General features: G+C 35.9%; 1 protein-coding gene across 2 annotated transcripts in view; it reads right to left on the reverse strand.

Moving 5' to 3' along the window:
• Positions 1–20,967, reverse strand: part of LOC131802807 (ADAMTS-like protein 3) — a 76,904-nt gene that overhangs the window by 28,951 nt on the left and 26,986 nt on the right. The window contains exons 8-13 of one of the 2 annotated variants that reach the window (XM_059123440.1): positions 20,050–20,244; positions 19,632–19,867; positions 10,586–11,754; positions 10,451–10,520; positions 9,418–9,526; positions 3,286–3,411 (exon numbers count right to left, since the gene is read on the reverse strand). In XM_059123440.1, the coding sequence (XP_058979423.1) occupies positions 3,286–3,411; positions 9,418–9,526; positions 10,451–10,520; positions 10,586–11,754; positions 19,632–19,867; positions 20,050–20,244 (1,905 nt within the window). The remainder of the gene's footprint in view (positions 1–3,285; positions 3,412–9,417; positions 9,527–10,450; positions 10,521–10,585; positions 11,755–19,631; positions 19,868–20,049; positions 20,245–20,967) is intronic. The other variant, XM_059123439.1, reaches the window with a different exon arrangement.

Consider the following 20,967-nt stretch of genomic DNA (forward strand, 5'->3'; position numbering starts at 1 on the left):
TTTGACGATTTTATTTACAACATTTACCGAAATTGCTTAAAATTTCGTATTTGAAGTTCCTAACAGATACTACAGCCTGTGACAGAAATTTGTCTATGCAGGTCCAGGTCTTCGTATAGGTCCCATATATCAGCACCTCTCTATATTCGGTATTTTGACGATTTTAGGTACAATATTCACCGAAATTGTCTGTGACAGAAAATTGCCCATGCTGGTCCTGGTCTTCGGGCCGATATAACGGTACCTCCCTATATTCGGTATTTTGATGATTTTAGCTACATTATTCACCTATTTTTTTCAATTTTCGTATTTGAATATTGTAATGACTTATTGCCTATTCAGGTCCACGTCTTCGTATGGACCAAATTTTCAATGACTAACGGCTATATACGGTATTTTTAAGATTTTAACCGAATTTTTAACAGATTTAATTTTTTTGAAATTTCCAAATTGGTTCCAAATGGTGGAGGGTATTCGAACTTACTGCTTTTTACTTATTTTTTCTGCTGTAGGACACGTGGGCTTCCTTAAAATATCTGTTTAAGTATTAATCAAACCTTCCTAACACCTCAAATTTGGCGTCATATATAAAAAAAAAACCAAACGGATTCCCTTGAAAGTTTGGAAGATTTTATAGCAAGGCTAATTATTCTCTGGCTTTCGTAGGCGAGTTTATTTGTGTTTATGAGGGTTAATATATTCCAAGGCGCAGATGCTTTGAAAATTCGTCACAGAAAAGAACGCCATCTATATTTCATATCATAAGTTTGAGATCTCCCATATAATAGTATATTCATAAAAATATGTGCCTGAAAATTCCAAAAATTGTTAGCCTTCTTCTGCGATCTGATTACTAAAACATTGTCCTCCCAGGAGAAACTTAAAAACTAGACTCCGCGAAGGGTCAATATATTTTATTTTTAAACAAATCAAAACAGCTTAAAATTGTGGGCACATAAGCAGCTTGAAGTCTGCAAGGCATATTTTGTGACATATCATGATACAGGAGCCACAATCGAGTCCTGAAGTCGTTTTATTTTATTTTATAATTTGACATTAATATTCCTAGCCATGATGCTTATGTACCCACACCTTAAATCATAAAATTCTTGACGTTTGGGGAAATGGACAGCTTCTCTCAATATAAAATATAAAAATAATATTATCACTGAGATCTCCCATTAAGCCCTTTGTTCATATAAAATGTGGGTTGTGTTTACAACTCAATATAGTTTTTAAATTCATAAAAATCGGTACTTGAAAACTCCTAAATGTTCTCGGTTTTTTCTATTAAGCTAAGTTAGCGGGACATTAAAATTCATCTCTCTTAAATTGCGAACTGTACAACGTTATCTGTCCGGTAGAAGCTTAAAATCTGGGTAAGCATAGTTTCCAAGATGAACATACGGCGGCTGTTTGATTCTGCATAGATGTATATGAAGCATTCGAAATGAACGCCATGTATACTTCAATACTGTTTGGATGAGATATCTTAAAATTGATTCCTCGTAAGTTTTTTTGGGAGGAACTGTGACCTGAATACTCTTAAATTTTGGGGGGTTAAAGAAATTGACGCCATCTATACTTCAATGTCAAAATGTCCTCCATACTTCCATATATTTAGAATATGATCACTGAAATCTCTAATTAATATTTTCGCAATTTCTAAAAATAGACATAAGGCGGTTGTTTGGAAAAATTCTTCATAGAAATTCTTCATATACGAAGCTTAGGAAGCCGACACCATCTGTATTTCAATGTAAGTTGTACGTTATTTTTGAGATCTTTAATTATTTTTTCGCAGTAAAAAGTTGTAGTTTTAAACGTTTGTAAAACTAGTAGCTGGTCGCCGTAATTACAAAAAAATATGTAAAACGGATTACGAATTTGAACACAATTTTTACTTGAATATAATTTGAATTTGGACATAATATATATCAGTTGGAGCTTCGTTCTAATAAATAATGAAAAGCCTTTTAAGCCTTTAAAATACGTTACTCCGGTCGTTATATTCTTAAATAAATTGGAAGTGCAAAGGTTTATATTTTTTTTTAATTTATAAAAATTCCGAAAAGATATTTAATGTTTAACATGGCTTTTTTCGAGCGTCATCTATAAGTAATAAGTGCCCAATGGGCTTTTTGATCAAAGTTTAGGCGTTTACAAAGAGAAGTTTCATTTTTGGCCAAATGACCGGTTTGGGCGCCAGAAAATAATTTTGGAGCTGTCGTTGGAGGTTATGTCCGGTCCCCCTTTTTTGAAGACTTATATCACGGTTTCATCATATTTTGTTGTCGGCGGCTCTAGCTGGAGGGCATATAACAATCGACGAGTCTCTACCAAATATGTTTTTAATTTTAAATACATTCTTTCCCAAACTCCTAAGGAGTAACTCCATTCTCCAGAAGTAACATGCATATGGTGTAGGATCTTAGGAAATAACTAATCTAAAGTGAGGACAAGCAAGGAAATCATAATGATGTGTCGTGTCATCGTCGTTTGCAGCACTGCACGAATGACAAAATCAAAAAACGAACAAAAAAAAAGGGAAGCTATCATGACAAATGATATGAATGACATAAAAGACAATATCGAGGCTAGAACAAACGTTGTTGGGGTTTGCCAGGATACAAAAGGATACTTCAGTAGCCGAATAAAGGAAGCGACATTAACAAAAAAAGAAAAGTGCAACAAATATGACAACAAAAAGTACACTCTGAGGCATTCATACAAAAACAACAAAAAAACACACACACACACACAACAGAATAGTTGAAAAGAAAAGGAAACTGAAATTTTACACCCACAAGACAAAGAAGCGTAAAAACATCCATTCAGAAATAGGATTCACTATTTTACGCTATTCATATGCACACAAAAGGATGAAACGGGATGAGGGAATGAGAACAAAAACAACACAAATGAATAAGTTACAAACTAACAAAAGCAGCCATAATATAACATTAACATTATCATCAGAGCCACAGGATTAAGGAATTCAAATAAAAAAGCCTCGAGACCAAACGGCAAAAGGCTGGCTGATAGTTGGCGCAGAAAAAAAAGGAAACTGAAAAAAACATAAATACCAAGAAAAAATAACCAACAACACAATGTTCTAAATAAACAAACAAAAGGGAAACAAGACACAAAAAACACATGACTATTTAACACAGGATCCATGTCCTGTGCCCTGGCCGGATCTGGTCTGGCCTGGTTGGGTCGGGTTGGGTATGGCATGTTGTTGTTGTTGTGTACTTTGTATTACAGCATTGCGGAATACCTCACCTGTAGATTACTTAGTAAAGCCTGGAAATATGGCATGGCCAACAAGGCATTGGTGCGACGACTGCTACCACTGCTGGCACTCGGTTGAGGCAAACCATCCTGGGCCTGTTGGACTAAATGTGAATGCTAGAGTAAAAACAGGAAAAAACATAAAAAGATTGGCGCCCGCAGTAAGGTAAATTGTCAAAAGCCACCAAAAAACACACGGAGTAAAGAATAAGAAAAGGCAGCAATGGAAAGAGAAAGAGAAGAAAAAGAACAAAAACAAAACATGAGTATCTTTTTGAATATTTATATTGTAATTGTTTGCCAACTGTTGGCGCTTAGCTTTGGCCAGGTTTATTTCAAAATAACAGCTAGAATATAAATTAAAATGTCATGTTGGCCTTTTATAGGCCTCGTTGTTTTGTTTTTTTTCTCTGTTCGCTAAACTTGATTTTTAGAGAGTCCACTTGAAATGCTATATCCATTGAGGTCCAAGCCAACCATTAATGGCCAACAACACTGTTTGGCCACTTAAAATGTTAATTGACTTAAATATTCCTGTTTCAGCCTATTGAACGAACACTTGTTGCTTGTTTTGGGTGTCGAAGAAGGACACTCAATTGTTGAATTAAGAAGAGTACATTAATAGAGGTTACACCTTTTAGGTTTGAGAAGAAGTGGAAATTCTGTTCGACATCCGTTTAATTGGATTTCGAATTCATATAAACCTAGATTTGAGAAGATGTGGAAATTCTGTTCGACATCCAGATAAGGGTGTAACATACGATGGTTATTAAGAGAATAAAAAGAAAAATATAAACGAAGTTTATGAAACGGACGCCATCTATACTTAAATTTAAACATGTGATCACTGGGATATTCAGCTAATTGTTTCTTCGTAATAAGATGTAGTTAGTATTTTAAACATTCAAAACAGTTAAAATTGGTTATCGTGTTTACAAAAAAATATCGTGATCTGAAAACTCTTAAAAATTTTGGAGCTTATAAAAATTATTGCCATCTGTATATGGATGTCAGAATGCCATCTATACTGCAATATCATAAGAATGATATCACTGTGATCATTAGGTGCTTCTGAATATTCTAGAGGCTTACAGAAGTCTAGCTGTCCCTCTCAAAAATGTTAGGAGTTTCTAGGCCATGGTTCGAAATGATTACAGGGTGAGATGAAAAAACTGCAACCAACTTCAGACACCTAAGCCAGTAGCCCGACAGCTGTTAAAATTATTCCAGTGATTATATTGTTTACAAGCGTACAAAAGCATTTTGGTGAGAATTTTCCAGAAAAAAGTTATTCGTGATGGAATTCAAGCGTGATAGTGTGATTTCTTTATATTTGGCTGGAAAACCACGAGTGGCTATCGTTAGAGCACTCCAGCATTTAAATGTGAATCAATCTTTTGTGTCTCGTACCATCCCTTGTTACCGTGATGCTGTAGCGTAGCCCGACGTCAAGGAAGCGTACGGAAGAAAACAGCAACATCAGCATAAATGGTTCGAAAAGCAAAGAAGCGACTTGATCGAAACCCGCGTCGAAGTGGCCGAAAATGATGAACTGCCGAATTCGGTTTTCTCCGATGAGAAAACATTCGTTGTCCAGCAGTTTGTAAACAAGCAAATGATCGTGTTTACTTGCCAAAGAGGTCAGCTGAAAATGTACAGCTTCGGTTGGCCACCAGAACTCAAGCGCCGGCCATGGTGATGGCGTGGGCCGCCATAACAGCCGATAGTTGTGGCATCACAATAAATGCCGTATATTATCGCGAAAGTATTCTGGAGGTGTATTAAAGCCTTGGGCACGGAAACATTTTGGCCGCAGACCTTGGACATTCCAACAGGACTCAGCGCCATCGCACACAGCACGCGCCACCCAAGAATGGTACAAAATTAGGTTCCTCGCATCATTTCCAGCGCACAATGGCCACCAAAATCTCCGGATACCAATCCGTTGGATTATTGTGTCTGTAGTAGTTTCGAAAGCAAGGTCGGCACTAAAAAATACCAAAATGTCGATCGCCTCAAGCAATCGATTTGCCAGGGAGGGGCCAAAATACTGCAGAGCAGCGTGTGACAATTTCATTGGCCGTTTGAAGGCCATAATTCGTACCAAAGGTGACCAATTCGAACAAATCTAAACTTATTCTAAAATTAGATGGTAATTCCGATATTTTTTGCTTTTATTCAATAAAATTAAAATAAAAATGTAAAAATTATGGCGTTAGACTTTGTTACAGTTTTTTTTTTTATCTCACCCGGAGAGCCAACTGGAAGATTGTAGTGTTCAAATGCGAATGATAGTGAAGTACAAATGGCGTAACTTCAATATCGCTGGCGATCTTTCAGTCAGCCCTCCGCTTTATTTAATGATGAGGTGCATTTCGATTATGGCCAAACATTTTTGAAAAGAACAACTAGATATAGGAACCAAAAAATAGGGAATATATCTCGAGCGCTATGGGATCATGAGACCGAGACGTACCCAAAATAATACAGAAAGTACCGAACGGAGAATTGACTGGGAGAACTCAAATAGAAAATCTGTTTGGACCCAAAAAGGTACAATACTGCGCCAATATAAGTATATTTTTTCTATTTCCAGAAAAATGTATATACTGTAAAATCTAAGGAACAAGAACTAATCGCACTATATTTGCTCTAGAATTTCATTGACAAGGTCAATGTACATTTGAATTTTGTCCATTTTTATTTTCAATTTCTATGCATTTTATTTCTTTTCAAGCTCAACACATCTAAACTCCTATCATTTTTCTCTCCCTCTTTATTAAAAACTTGTTTAATACAATTATATTTAACAAGCCATATTAGGGCTGAGTATGTTTGTTCAAATTTGTGCTATGCTAACAAAAAAAAAAAAAAAAAAAAAAAATGGAAAAATGCACAAGAACAAACTGGGGAGCAAAACGTTGTGGAAAAACTTTTTTTCGAGGGAAAATATAATCGAGATAACCACGTTAATTTTGTGGAAAACTCTAATAAAAATGAGTTTCTCAGAGATATGTTTAAATGCTTAAATGACCAAAAAGAGTGGACAAAAGGATATGGCAAATTGCAATGTGAAATAACTAACAAATTGAGGACAGCGATTTTCCACGAGGTCGTTGTTGGTCAGACAACTCAACTCGCAAATGTATATGAGTGCAACAAAATCCCAACACATCAACTTATATTTATATGGAGCAATAAGAGGATTATCGTCACCACCCACATCATCTCCAAAGAAAAGAGAGAGAGAGAGAGTGAGAGAGAGAAATATTGTTGTCATATTTCGCTTTCGTTGTTGTGCGATAAAACGAACTTTGTGTGCATTACGTGCAACCCGAAAATGGAGAGTTTTTTTTGAGGGCATGAAATGCAATATCAAGAAAATACCAAAACACGGAAACTCCACGTTCTCTTGCGGGGGGATATTGCCTTATTTTTATCCTTTTTGAAAGGTTTGAAAATAAAACTAAATAACATACGAGGAAATACTCAAAATGAAGAGGAAGAGAGAAACCTTTACTTGACAAATAAGAAGAACAACAATAAGGGTGGCATACAAATATCTTTGGCCAGCTTCAATGCCATGGAAATTCGTATAAGATTCTTTTTTTTCGCAATTCCAATATAACAGATCTAAGTTCATAGTTGTACGTATGCGACGACAGACATATGATGGTATATATAGACAACATAAAAGATGTAGTAGACAGCCAAGAATATGACATTGAAACATTTGATAAAGTATAGCATTTCATTGCGAAGGATTTGTTGACTTATGTCATAAGGTATGAAATGATGTTGAGAGTTATATTTTTAAGGACTATTACAAAATTTTTCTTTGTTGTTGTTGGAAATATATTCTTAAAATTAACTTCCGACATTAGAATATTGTAATGAACCAGCATCGTTAATTGGAAAGAGAAACAAAATTTGAAGAGATGTAGATGTGAGCAGATCCGTGTGAAATTAAAACTGAGGATGAAATCATTGTGATGGAAAATATCAGCCACTTTTATAGATTAAACTATACACGATGGTGGATAAAACTGTCGACGTTGGTGGATAAAATGTTTTAAGTTACTGGGTAAAAAATATACTCCTTGATCGATGGAATTATCTACGTAAATGTATTAATTTATCCACGTTGGTGGATAAATTTATCGAAGTTGGCGGATACAATTATTTTTCGACGTTGGTGGATAAAATTATCTATAGTGGTAGATATAAAACCCCAGTTGTTGATAAAATTATCCATGTTGACGGATAAGACTAACCTCAGTGGTGGATGAAATTATCTACTTTGGATAAAATTAAAATTATCCACGGCGAATAAAATTATAGAAGTTATGGATAAAATTTTCGATATTGGTGTATAAAATTATCCACGTTGGCGGATAAATCTATTCACGTTAGTGGATACAATTATCTACGTTGGTGGATAAAATTATTCACGTTGGTAGATAAAATTATCCACGTTAATGGATAAAATTATCCACGTTGGTAGATAAATTATCCATGTCGTTGAATAATATTATCCACTTTAGATAAAATTTAAATTCTGTAAATAAATGTTATAAAATGTTGTTATTGGAAAAAAATTATCCACGTTGGGGGATTAAATTATCTGCTTTGGACGTATTAATTAAAATTACCCACATTATTGGATACAATTCAAATTATCCACGTTAATGAACACATTGGCGGATAAATCTATTCAAGTTGGTGGATAAAATTATCTACGTTGGTGGATAAAATTATCGACGTTGGTGAATAAACTATCCGCAGTGGTAGAAAAAATTATCCTTGATGGCAAAAACTATTTCCACGTTGGTAGATAAAAATATTCATTTTGACGGATAAAACTATCTACAGTGGTAGATAACATTATCCATGATGGTGAAAAAAATTATCCACGTTATTGGATAAAATTATCCTCAGCGGTGAATAAAATTATCGACGGTGGTAGATAGAAATATCTATGCTTAGGAATAAAACTATCCACAGTGGTGGATAAAATTATCCACTTTGGATAAAATTATCCACGGTGAATAAAATTATAGAGGTTACTGGATAAAAATCCACATTGGTGGATAAAATTAGCCACATTTTTTTGATAAATTAAAATTATCCACGTTAGAAAACAAAATTATCCACGTTGGTGGATTAATTTATAATTACAGATGTTATTGAATACAATTTTCCACATAAAATTATCCACATTATTGGATAAAACTATCCACAGTGGTGGAACAAATATCCTCAATGGCGAATACAACTAACCACGTTGGTAGATAAAAATATCCATTTTGAAGAATAAAACTACCTATTGTGGTGGATAACATTATCCATGTTGATGAATAAAATTATCCACGTAAATGGATAAAATTATCCTCAGTGGAGAATAAAATTATTCACCTTGGTAGGTAGAAATATCCACGCTTACGATTAAAACTACCCAAGGTGGTGGATAAAACTATCCTCAGTGGCGGATAAATTATCCACAATAATGGATAAACGATGCACGCTCATGGATAAAATGTTCTAAATTAGTGGAGAAAATTATCCAAGTGGGTGGTAAATTTTATTCACGGTGGTACATAAAATGGTCCTCGTTGGTGTACAAAATTATCAACGTTAGTGAATGAAATTTTCCACGTTGGTGGATAAAATTATCCACTTGGGACAAAAATCAAATTATGGACAGTGAATAAAATTTTAGGTGCTATTTGATAAAATTATCCACATTAGAGGATAAAATGATCCCTGTTTGTTGACAAAAATTATCCACGTTGGTAAATAAAATTATCCACGTTGGTGAATAAAATTATCCACATTGGTGAATTAAATTTTTCACATTGCTTCATTAATTTATCCAGCAATGTTAGTGAGTAAAATTAAAATTGCATTTAAAATTATCCCCAATGGAGGACAAAACATTCTGTGATTATCATAGATTGGTAAGTAACATTTTCCATGTTACTGGCTGAAAAAAAGTCATTATCCACATCGTGGGATAAATGCATATATTTTCCCATAGAATTAAATTTCTTTGGCTGTGAAGAGAAGTTTTCAAAAGAGAAAATCGAAAAAAAAATCTGTTGAAAATAAAACCAATTGACTCACCTCATCGCCCATAATACTGCTGTCCGCATGCTGTTGTATGCCATCCGATTTGGGACGACGATTGCGTTCTCTGGCATTCTGTTGCTGTTTGCGACGTGTGGTCTGGGTGCTGGAAGAGAAGAGTGAAAGGAAATGAAAATCACAAACCGTATGAAAATATAAAATCAAATGAAATGTAACGTTAAAAATGTAGTTTACACCAATACGAATGCCATAACTATAATCTCATGGACCAACACACACATGTATTCATACGTATGTGTGTATGTATGCATGTATATTTCTGTGTTTGCAATTAAATGAAAAGCTTGACTAGATCTTGCCATCGCACACATAGAAAGCAGACGGAGAAAAATACAGCTAATACATGATGTATGATGAGATTGGATTCTGCCAGGATTTCACCGACAACACGTAAGTAGTTGGGGATGTAAGAAATGTGTATGTGTCGGTAGATGAGTATGGTGTGGTGTCCTTAGAATGCTTTCGACCAACAATGAAATGCATATGGCCAAGTGGTGAGCTATTAACTCATTGCTTTATTGGCTTTAAAGAATTTCTTGAAGTAGTGTTTTAATGTGGCTAAAAGGAATGACCTATTTATGAAAGTGGCTAAGAAGATTAAATTATTCTGTGTAAGCAATGGGAAAACAAACACAGATACTCTCAGTTGATCTGGTAAATGGAAATCTAAGCTGTTGAGCTTTAAAGAGATTTTTTATGAACAGTTGGCCAAAAGGAGTTGGGTTAGAAGTTAGATATATAAGCTCTTTAATATGGAGTATATATATACTCTCTTTAATATGGTGTTAGCCAATGGGAGAATTCTCCATACTTAGTCAAAAAGTATATATTTTAAATTAAAAACCAAGCTTATATAGGCTAACACCATATTAAAGAGAGTATTTGTTTAAAACGAAAAGTATTACTCTCTGTAATAAAGAGAATAAGATTAAGCCAATGGGAGAATACTCCAAACCTAAGCAATTAACAAATTGAATCACCACCAATAACAAATCAAATGTATACTTACTTATTTTCCGCAGCCGTCATATCGGCCGCCGTCAAAGGCTCCGTACCACTCTTCTCACGCACCAGGCGATCTAAAAACAAATAAAATTAAATGTGAATTAATTTGAAGTACACCTTCAATAATTTTCTCTCTCACCTGATTCATGCCTCTCCAAATCCTCCGGCCTTTGGCCTGGCTTGGCCTTGACATCAATTGTTATTTCTGCACTACTAAGACCAGCATGACAGGAATACACCCCCGCATCACGGAATGTTATATCCAGTATACGCAAAGCCCCCTTTTTGGAGACTTTGAATTTCCTTGATTTCACCAAAGGTTTGTGATCCTTGTTCCACTTTATTTTCGTGCGATTGTACCTCTTAACAGGGCATTTAATTTTAACCTGGGTACCAAAGAAGACCACACCTGCTCCTCCCACCTTGAGGGTGATTTTTGATTTCTTCGGATCATGTTGTATGTGGGTGGTATTGCTGATTTGTATTATTGGCTTGGGATCTTCCGGTGGGCATGGTTTTATATTGCAGGGTTTCTTATCTGGTGGCTTGGCACTGGGACACATGGACTCGGGTCTTTCGATTTTATGTTCCTGGGCCATAATCTGTTTACACTCCACTTTGCGTTCCTTGTAGCCATAACCGCAGGTGTGGGAACATTTCGACCACTCACCCACCTCCCAGCGCACTGGACAATCCAACACATTGCAATACTGCCGGTCTGCTGGTGGTGGTTGAGGACACATACTGTTCGGCACCACCATGGTATTTTCACCACCCCTTGTCACCTCATGAATGCACTGGACTTCACGCGTTTTGATGCCAATACCACAAGATTTGGAACAGGGTGTGTAGTCTGAGTAATTCCATCGCGGAGGACACGGCCTATCATTGCATGTCCTTACCCTGGCTTCTGGTTTCGTCTCGGGAGCGCACAGGAATGGCGAAACAACTCGTCCATTATCTTCTCGCACACAATTTATTATCAGCTCCTCCACACCACCCAAGCAACTGGCACTACACGAGGTGTAACCCTGTTCACGCCACACATATGTTTTGCCTGGCTCGGAGACGCCAACTTTTATTGAATCTCTTGGATACTGATCGTCGTAGCCATGCGATGGCAGCATACACGGCTCCTCCACACAACGTTCCACCTCATCGTGTGGCTTGACTCCCTCGCACATGGTATCATTTATGGTGGCCAATGTGCGTGAAAACTCCAAGAAAATCTTACATCTATACGAGCGTCGCCTGATGCCCTCACCGCATGTGACGCTGCATGGCGACCATTCGATGTCCTTGATGTAACTGTGTAAAGAGCAGCGAAGAGCAAAGAAGATTGGCAAATAAAATTAATAAAATATTGAAGGAATCGGCGAAGGAAGAGTTTCTGTAAACTATCCATAAAAATCAATATTTGTTTTACAATGTTTGGGCCAATTTGCAAGTTCTTAAATTCCATTTCTTGGTGAGTTGTGGAGGTTATTGTCATTACTTTTGGCCCAGCACATACACGAGCACACTCACACTCATACAATTACAATTTATTTGTTTAAATGTCTCGTGTCTTTTGCGTTGGTTACAAACAATGAATGCTGGCATCAAATAAAAGGCCTTATCTCAGGGAGACGCCAAGCAGACGCGTCTCCATGGCAGCATTTTATGTCCGCCGCTTGGCATAGGGCTATAAAAATGTTCTAGCCAAAAAGAAGAAAAGAAAAAAAAAAAAAACACGAAAACTCCCTCTCAGCCAGGGGCTTAAGGCCATGCCATACCAGGGTAGGGAGGTAGAGCATGAGAGTGCTGCTGCCAATAGTTGGCAAGTGCCATTGTTAAGATGGCTGGTTGGTTGGTTGGCTGGTTGGTTGGTTGGCTGGCTGAGCCATTGGCCTCCACAACGCGTTTCTCTAATAAAATCAAAATAAATCTATTCAAACCATTTCCAATCCTCTTTGCGCCGGGACCATAAAAGAAGAACACCAAAAGCAGAATAACATAAAGTTATTATGAAAAATGATTTGTACATAAAACTTTGATTCTACCAAAATCCAAGGAGGAGGAGAAAAAGGACATAATTTCGTTTCTATTTGATTTTAGGCAAAAATCAAACTAGTCACTCGAGGAGGAGGAGGAGAAGGAGAGGTGACCAAACGAGAATATCATTTTGCAATACTCCAATACTCTACGACAAACCAGCTCACTTATCGACAATCAATAAACCAAAGAAGAGCCAAGAAAAAGGCCATGCCTGCAAAGCCCACAAAAGAAGGAGAAAGGACAATTTGCAATTCGTATCAAAATGTAGAACAAGAACCAAAGTATTGCCTCAAGGCAAAGGCAAAATTGACAAAACAATAAAGAAAATAGATTGGTATTTGTGTTGTTGTGGTTGTGGTTGTTGTTTTCTGTTTGTGTGGGCTATGAGCTTTAAATGACCTATGATGGACATTTTGGGGCAGTTATAGTCAAGGACGTTATACTTAGGTTTAGAGAGAAAATAGAGAAAAACAATAAACTATTATTGCGTGCAATTGTTATTGGCCCATTCCCTGTATCACAGGACAATTTTTTGTTGCATTTACTGAAATGTAATGAAGTGACCGACCAGATATTTGGAATGTTTATGAAATTGATCTACGGTATCTATTACAAAATTTGAAATGGTTTTCATATTTGTTTTAAACTTCCTTTTGTCAATTTTAAAGCCATTCGCAAAATGTAATGAAATATGGGCTGGGAATTTCATTGAAATTTTCTTGGGAAATTTTAAAGAATGAGTAATTTCCACATTTACCCAAATTAGTGTTAAAATTAAAAAATCGAAATTGGGGAAAAATAAAAAGAAATAAAAATAAAGAAAATGAGAACCCGGGAATTCGGTTTAAAAATGTGAACGAAATGTTACAAATCTCATCTGAAAAAATAGAATTCTTTATTATATTTATATTTTTCCGAAACTATACCTAAACATAAATTAAAGCAGGTCAAGTTCGAAGATGGGCTATATTGGTCCATGACATCGTATAGCCCCCATATAACGGCACGCCCGATATTCGTTATTTTGATGTTTTTAGCCACATTTTTCAATTAAATTATCTGAAATTCTACACAAGAGTTCTTCGTAACTACTTTACCCCCTTAAAGAGAATTGGTTATATAGGTTCACGACATCGTTTATCCCCATATACCGGCACTTCCCGATGTTCGGTATTTTTATGATTTTAGCCACATTTTTCAGTGAAATTTTCTGTCAATGAAATTGTCTGAAGAGAATTATCTATATAGGTCCACGATATGATATGGTCCCCATATAACGGTACCCCCTGATATTCGGTATTTTTATGATGTGAGTCAATGGAATTGCCTTAAAATCCAGACAAGGGGTTTCTTCTGAGTACTTTACCCCTTAGAAGAGAATTGTCTAAATAGGTCCACGTTTTAGTATAGCGCCCATATAACGGTACCTCCACATATTCGGTATTTCCATGGTTCTTGTGACATTATTCACCGGAATTATTTCCAATTTCGTATATAAAGTTCGCCATTTTTCGACAGATTTTTTTTTTTTTGGAAATTTTTCAAGTTTTTTCCAAATGGTGGAAGGTATAAAAAGTTCAGTCCGACCGAGCATAACTGCTTTTTACTTGTTATATATTTGTTTAGTGGTTACCCTTCATAAACCGGGTTTGATATAAAGGGAGATTTTTCAAATCAGTTTTTCAATTATGGGTACGAAAAATACTCAAAGTTACAAAATTGGCACTAAGCGTTTGAGGAAGGCTAAAACTTTGAAAATGTTGATAATGGTTGAGATGAGGCGGGGTTTTTGGGTACATTGTTGTTAAGAGCTGAATGTTTGATAATTTGTTCGAGAAAGAAAAACTCTTTGTGAAAAGATATAAAATAAGCCAAAATTTTTGGAAAATGTATACATAAATGGAACGAAAAGTACATATAAAAGGTAAGAAACGGTACAAAATTGTTATAAAGTCACCAAAACCAGCTAGGACTTTGAAATTTGGAATTTGCGTCTGGATCAATCTTGGTTTGGTGAGTTAGGATAATGCGAGTTGTTTGGACATCCGTACTCCAAGTGAACAAAAGGTACTAAAAGGTACAACATTGTTATTGAGTAATTGAAATGAATTTTTAAAATTTAGCAAGAAGTAAATTTTATTTAGAGAGGATGTGATAAGGACGGTTTTTTAAATTCTCCTTAATGGTGCGTATCGTAACAAAATTACGAAATGTGCAAAGTAATTTTTAAGGGATCGATAGAAGATTGAACTTTTAAAAGTTAGAATGATTGTTGAATTTTGGTGAGATTTTTAAAAATCAAAATTAGGGCGAAATTGTGCGGCCTTATCGGATACAGCGTTCAGTCTGAGCTACAACTTTACAATATTGAATACAGGCGGATATAAGGTTGTATTTTTAAAATTCGTACTGAAAGGACTGTTGTTGAGTTAGGCGATCGATAAAAGCTTAGTAAAGAGTTTAAATATGTTGGGTCTTGGAACACCACATTTTAAGGGTACGAAAAGTACTGCACTGTAAAATATGTTAAAACACTCCAATTGATTGATGCGGGCGCAAGCCAGCAAAAAATACTAATTACATATGAACTTGTGATAAAATTTTTACTCGAGTTCCCTTACAACCGTAAAATACTCTTCACAACAATGATATTTGGTACAAACTATCAGATACAGAATAGAAATACCTTTGCTAGGTTTTATAGATATTGGTTCAGATTTGGATATACGTCCATATATATCTTCATCCGATTTCACGTTTATTGTGTTTAAAAAATTGATAAAATTTAATATCATCTGACACAAATGCCTCCGTCAAATTTAGTAGAATACGATAGAAGCCTGCCAAACATTAGTTCCTTTTGGCTTTAAATTATAACTGGTTTAACGACCATAGATGATATGCTTTAATTCTCATAAATTTCCCATTAAAAATTATTTAGCTCTACTATATATGCAAAGTGGCGTAGGGTATCATAAAGTCGGCCCAGCCCAACTTTACTGTTTTCTTACACAGATTCACCTGTAAAAAGTTGAATATGTAACTATTCCCAAATTAAGTAAACTATTTTTTTTAATAGTACGACTTTCTATATTTCCATCGACGTTTTCAATGTTGCAGACAACCAATCTCTAGCATTGGAAATATGCGCGTATACTTTTTATTTCTTACAACAAGTATACGCAGCATTGAACACATTTAGTTTCCCTTTAAAGTATGCAATACTAAAGTCCAGTTTGTAATCTATTTCGAGTGTTCTTCTTTCAAAACTCTCCATCGATTTCATTACACAAACACCCCGATGGGAAGAAATGTTGATTTTATGACTATGCCAATAAAAAAGGAAACATTTGACAAATAAATTGATATCATTAATATCAAACAGAGCAACAACGACAACAAGGACAACAACAAGAACAGGAATGAACGAAACATATAATCAAATGTTTTTGCGGTATTTATCCAAAAAGGAGGAAAAAAAGAAAGACTACGAACAAATTAAATGTCACCTTGTTCAAGGCAAATGACAGTCTTAATGACTCAACTTTAGTATGATTTCAATTTCCTCCACTTCACTCCACTCCACTCCACTCCACTCCAGCCAGGCACTCAGCTCCCACCCAGTGGCTCACTATTGCCACGGCTAATGACCACTTGAGGTTTGGCTAATGTTTTGATGTTGTTGCTATTGCTGGGCGAAGGCTGATGGGTGATTACAAATTATTCCTAGCAGGAGTCCAAATGACAGGAGTCCTTGATGACTTCATAAGGCTTTAATGAGTATCAAAAGTAGCTGTGGCAACAATAACACCAACAAATCATTGAAAGTCTCTCGAAAACAAAGTAGGACTGTTAATGGATTTAAGCAGTTGTAAGTTAAGTGGTAAATGTTTATAACTTTCTTTGAATGTGTGTTCGTGTTGGTAGTTTTTGTTGCTCCTTTCCAATTTTTTTCTTTTTTGTTGGCTAAAGTATATTTTGTGTTTCCTTTTGTGGTTTCTTGTAATAAGCCTAATTCTTGTTGTATATTAATGCCTTTTTATTTGGATCTTTTAATTAGTTTGGGATACAGGCTTCAAATTAATTTTGGTTAATTTTTTCGGTTGTATTTAATTTTCTATGTATATTAGGGATTTGCTTCGGAGAATATGTGGAGGAAAGGATCATTAATGGATTTGCAATTGGTGGGTCAGTTAGTTGAAGACATATGGGGAATTTTAATTAAAGGAGATCTTTTTTATTACTATATTGGAAAACAAAATAATTGAAGTAATAAATGATACTCAATGGCGGAATCACTTGAAAAAATCAATTCTATAATTTAATTCTTAAAAACGGATTTCTAGACCAACAATACTCATCAGTTATTGATTTGAACATCGTTTCAATTTATGTATATTTTAGGTCGAATTCTTTAACCTCCGGATGAAAGTATCTATGTCTAACTTTTGATATTTTTTTAAAAAATCAATAAGCTTTTTCCTAACTTAAAAACCGTTTTCTTTTTGATGTCTACTCCTACTTGTCATCGAATAAAAATCCGCATCCTCATCCTTGTTAATACACCAAAATGTCAGTGCATTAAATAAGTTAATTTAATTTTTTTATTATCTATCCATTCGAATTCGCATATATTTGTCATTTTCCGTGTCCTCTCATTTGTTCGAAAACCACAAAAGCAGTTTTGTGGTTCTTTAATTATAACACCGACATTATCAATCAACAACTGGGAATTTATGGCCGATGTAAATAAACCTCAAAAATTAATTTCTCATTTAATTGCTGTTGGCCTTAAATAAATTTATGGCGAACAATAATTAAAGAATTTAAATGGAATAAAATGAGTGAATATGATTTGTTTACAAATAATTCAGTAAAATCGTGGAAGACTTTCGGAATACATAAAAAGCTATGTCTTACTCTGAAATTGTTAAGAAAATCGAAATTCATAAGGGATTCCTGGAGGGACATATATTTTTAAAAGAGGTCAATGTAGTTCCTAAATGTATGAATGATACCAAAATTTAATATCACTCATAGGCAGATTGTCCATAAAAACGACCGAAGTGCACGGAACTAGTTCGTTCGATCAGACTACAGGGTGAGATGAAAAAACTGCAAAAAAACTCTTCGTGATGGAATTCAAGAGTGATAGTGTGATTTCTTTATATTTGGCTGGAAAGCCACAGGTGGCTATCGTTAGAGCACACCAGCATTTAAATGTCAATAATTCTTTTGTGTCCCGTTCCATCGCTCGTTGCCGTGATACTGGCAGCGTAGCCCGACGTCAAGGAAGTGGAGGGAAGAAACAGCAACATCAGCAATAATGGTTCGAAAAGTAAAGAAGCAACTTGATCGAAATTGAGCTGAACATATCACAATATTTCATTCGCCAAATATTGAAAAATGAGCTCGGGATAAAGCCATTGAAATTCCAAAAAGTGCAAGAACTTACACCGCAAGAGAAAGAAAATAGACTCAAAAGAGCTAAAGAGTTACTTCGCTTGGCCGAAAGTGATGAACTTTCGAATTTGGTTTTCTCCGATGAGAAAACATTCGTTGATCACCAGTAAACACACAAAATGATCGTGTTTAATTGCCAAAGAGGTCAGCTGAAAATGTGCAATTTCGGTATGCCATTAGAACTCAAGCGCCGGTCATGGTGATGGTGTGAGCCGCCATAACAGCCGATGGTCGCTCTCCGCTCGTATTAATCGACCATGGCATCAGAATAAATGTCGAATATTATCGCGAAAATATTCTGAAGGGTGTATTAAAGCCTTGGGCACGCAAACATTTTGGCCGCAGACCTTGGACATTCCAACAGGACTCAGCACCATCGCACTCAACCAGCGCCACCCATGAATGGTTAAAAAATGAGGTTCTTCGCTTCATTTCCAGCGCACAATGGCCATCAAAATCTGCGGATACCAATCCGTTGGAGTATTTTGGAAAGCAAGGTTGGCACTAAAAAATACCAAATTGTCGATCACTTCAAGCAAGCGCTTTGCCGTGAATGGGCCAAATTACCGCAGAGCAACATTCGAGCAGCGTGTGACGGTTTCATTGGCCGTTTAAAGGCCATAATTCGTGCCAAAGGTGACCAATTCGAAGAAATCTAAACTTATTCTAAAATTTGATGGTATTTCCGACATTTTTTGCTTTCATTCAATAAAATTAAAAAAAAATTAAATTACGGTGTTGACTTTGATGCAGTTTTTTTATCTCAACCTGTACCTTGTTTTGTCTAAAATTATTATTTCGATGAGTTACAGATGGAATGGCTAACTTAATATACCCTCCAATCAAGGGAAGATGTAAAACGGTATAAAATAAAACTAGTAGCTCGCAAAGACGGATTCGAAAAGCAATTTAAGAATACAGGGGGAATATCATTAACTAAGATCACCCTCAATCCATTGGAGATGAAAAAATTATGTTGTCCTGACAAACTGGTGAGATATGACTTCGTATTAGGTCCTCAATTCAAATTTATGTGGATTGTGGAAATATGCCAAATATGTTGCATCAAAACCACTTATTTAACAAGTAAAATCTGCTTGGTTTGCAGTGAATCTACTCCCTTCCGGAATCGAGCACAGCATCCGCAGTGTTACTCAATTGCCAAAAAGTAAAAAAAATATACCCAATTTTTTCTATTGACAGCAGATCTCCCACTTTAATTCGAGAAGAGAGTGTACCTCAAAGCATTTTGGAGTTCTGGCTGCTACAATAACAATTTTTCTCATAATAATATGGTTCCAAAAGAATTTGTGGATTACTTGTGAACTTTTGTGGCCTTCACTGTTTTCAATATTTTACCATGAGGGTCAAATTTTCGAACACAATCTCTACCAGTCATGTGACAGATTGTGTTGAAAAATAGTTGGGTTTTTAGCAATTATTCTCACGAGAAAAATTCAAAAAAGTTAAAAAAATATTAAAATATATTGTTAAAAAATTTTTACTGCTACTAACTTAGATTGGACTCAAAAATTTACACTCTAAAAACTCAGATATATTTTCGAAATCGATTATTTTTTTCCGAAGAGACAAAAATGTGATATCGTTTCACTTGACATTAGATTAGAGCAAATACTAAAGTTCGCTTGGTGCTTGAGTAACTTAGTGAATTTATTTAAACTTACGTTGGTTCTGATGGTCTTGCCTCTGCGGAACGATAACGCGACGATGACTGTAAACGCATCATACGTGGCCCGTCCGGTTCCTCCTGATGCAGACGACTCATGGTGTGATGGGCATAGACCGGTTGATCATTGTAGGAAGCATCATCGCCATCATCTTCAATTTCAGAGGTGTCATCTTCTTCATCCTCATCTTCGTCGACTAGGTCTTCATCTTCCTCGTCCACATTTAAGGGATCCTAAATGAAAGTGAAAATAGAAAACAAAAGGAAAAATAAATTTTGAAATACTTTATAGGTATATTTGACAACTTTAATATTTTAATCGAAATACGTGTGCGCGTATATTCAGGTTCAATCATTTCCTGTCGCTCATTTGTTTCCATTATTTATGTGCCAGAGTGTCGGCGTTTAATACTCACCCTAGGACCACTGCTACCCACAATTATTGTGCCGCCACCCACATTCCCTGGCGCGGACTCACACGAAATGCCCGTGGTACACTGCTGAACGCTGGAGGGCTTTGTCAGAGGATCACATTTGGCGCTCAAACCGCCATCGGCTGATTTACATTCGACATTACGCATCTGTATGCCTTGGCCGCAGGACTCGGAACACTTTTGGTACGTTTCGTATGGCGTTTGCATGAGAAATGAGAAAAGAGAAAAATGCACGGAAAATGTTAGCACATCTACACACATACATACATACACATATGCATACATAGTCTACGTGAGCACTTTGCTCGCGATGGGGGAGTGTGAGACATGTTAGCGATATTAACTAAAACCAAGAGCAACTGACTTAGTTTATGGCTGACGTTTAAAACCTGACAGCGAGTGAGTGAGTGTGTGTGCGTGTGTGTGTTTGAGCGTGCGGTAGACAAACACTCAGATAACCAACAATCTTCATTTGCCTTTATTCATTGTCGGCATCAATTTTTTATTTTTTTGTTGTTGCCGTTGTTCTCTCATTCATTGCAGCTACCGCAACTACATTATGGTTACGCCTGAAGGGTGCCAGTCATCGAGTTAGGCATTTAACTGTGTGTCGGTTTGGCTGTGTGAGTGTGTGTGTGGGGGTTTTTTGGCTTCCTGCTTTAGATTGCCTGTAATATTTGTGGCAAATCTACGTTGTTCACGTACCAGTTTGCCACGACTGTCTTAGCAGATAATCTGCATAAAGACATACATATGTAAATTGTTAAGAAGAATTGGCAAAAGCACGCCGCCAACAATTTTCTGAAAAATTACATATTAATGTTACTACGTCCTGGAAGGAGGAACAACATTAAACATTTTTGCGTAGTTTTCGTGTCTTCTTTGTGATACAGGAATGGA

The sequence above is a fragment of the Musca domestica genome, unplaced genomic scaffold (genome assembly GCF_030504385.1).
Source record: "Musca domestica strain aabys unplaced genomic scaffold, Musca_domestica.polishedcontigs.V.1.1 246, whole genome shotgun sequence".
Taxonomy (NCBI): Eukaryota; Metazoa; Arthropoda; class Insecta; order Diptera; family Muscidae; genus Musca; species Musca domestica.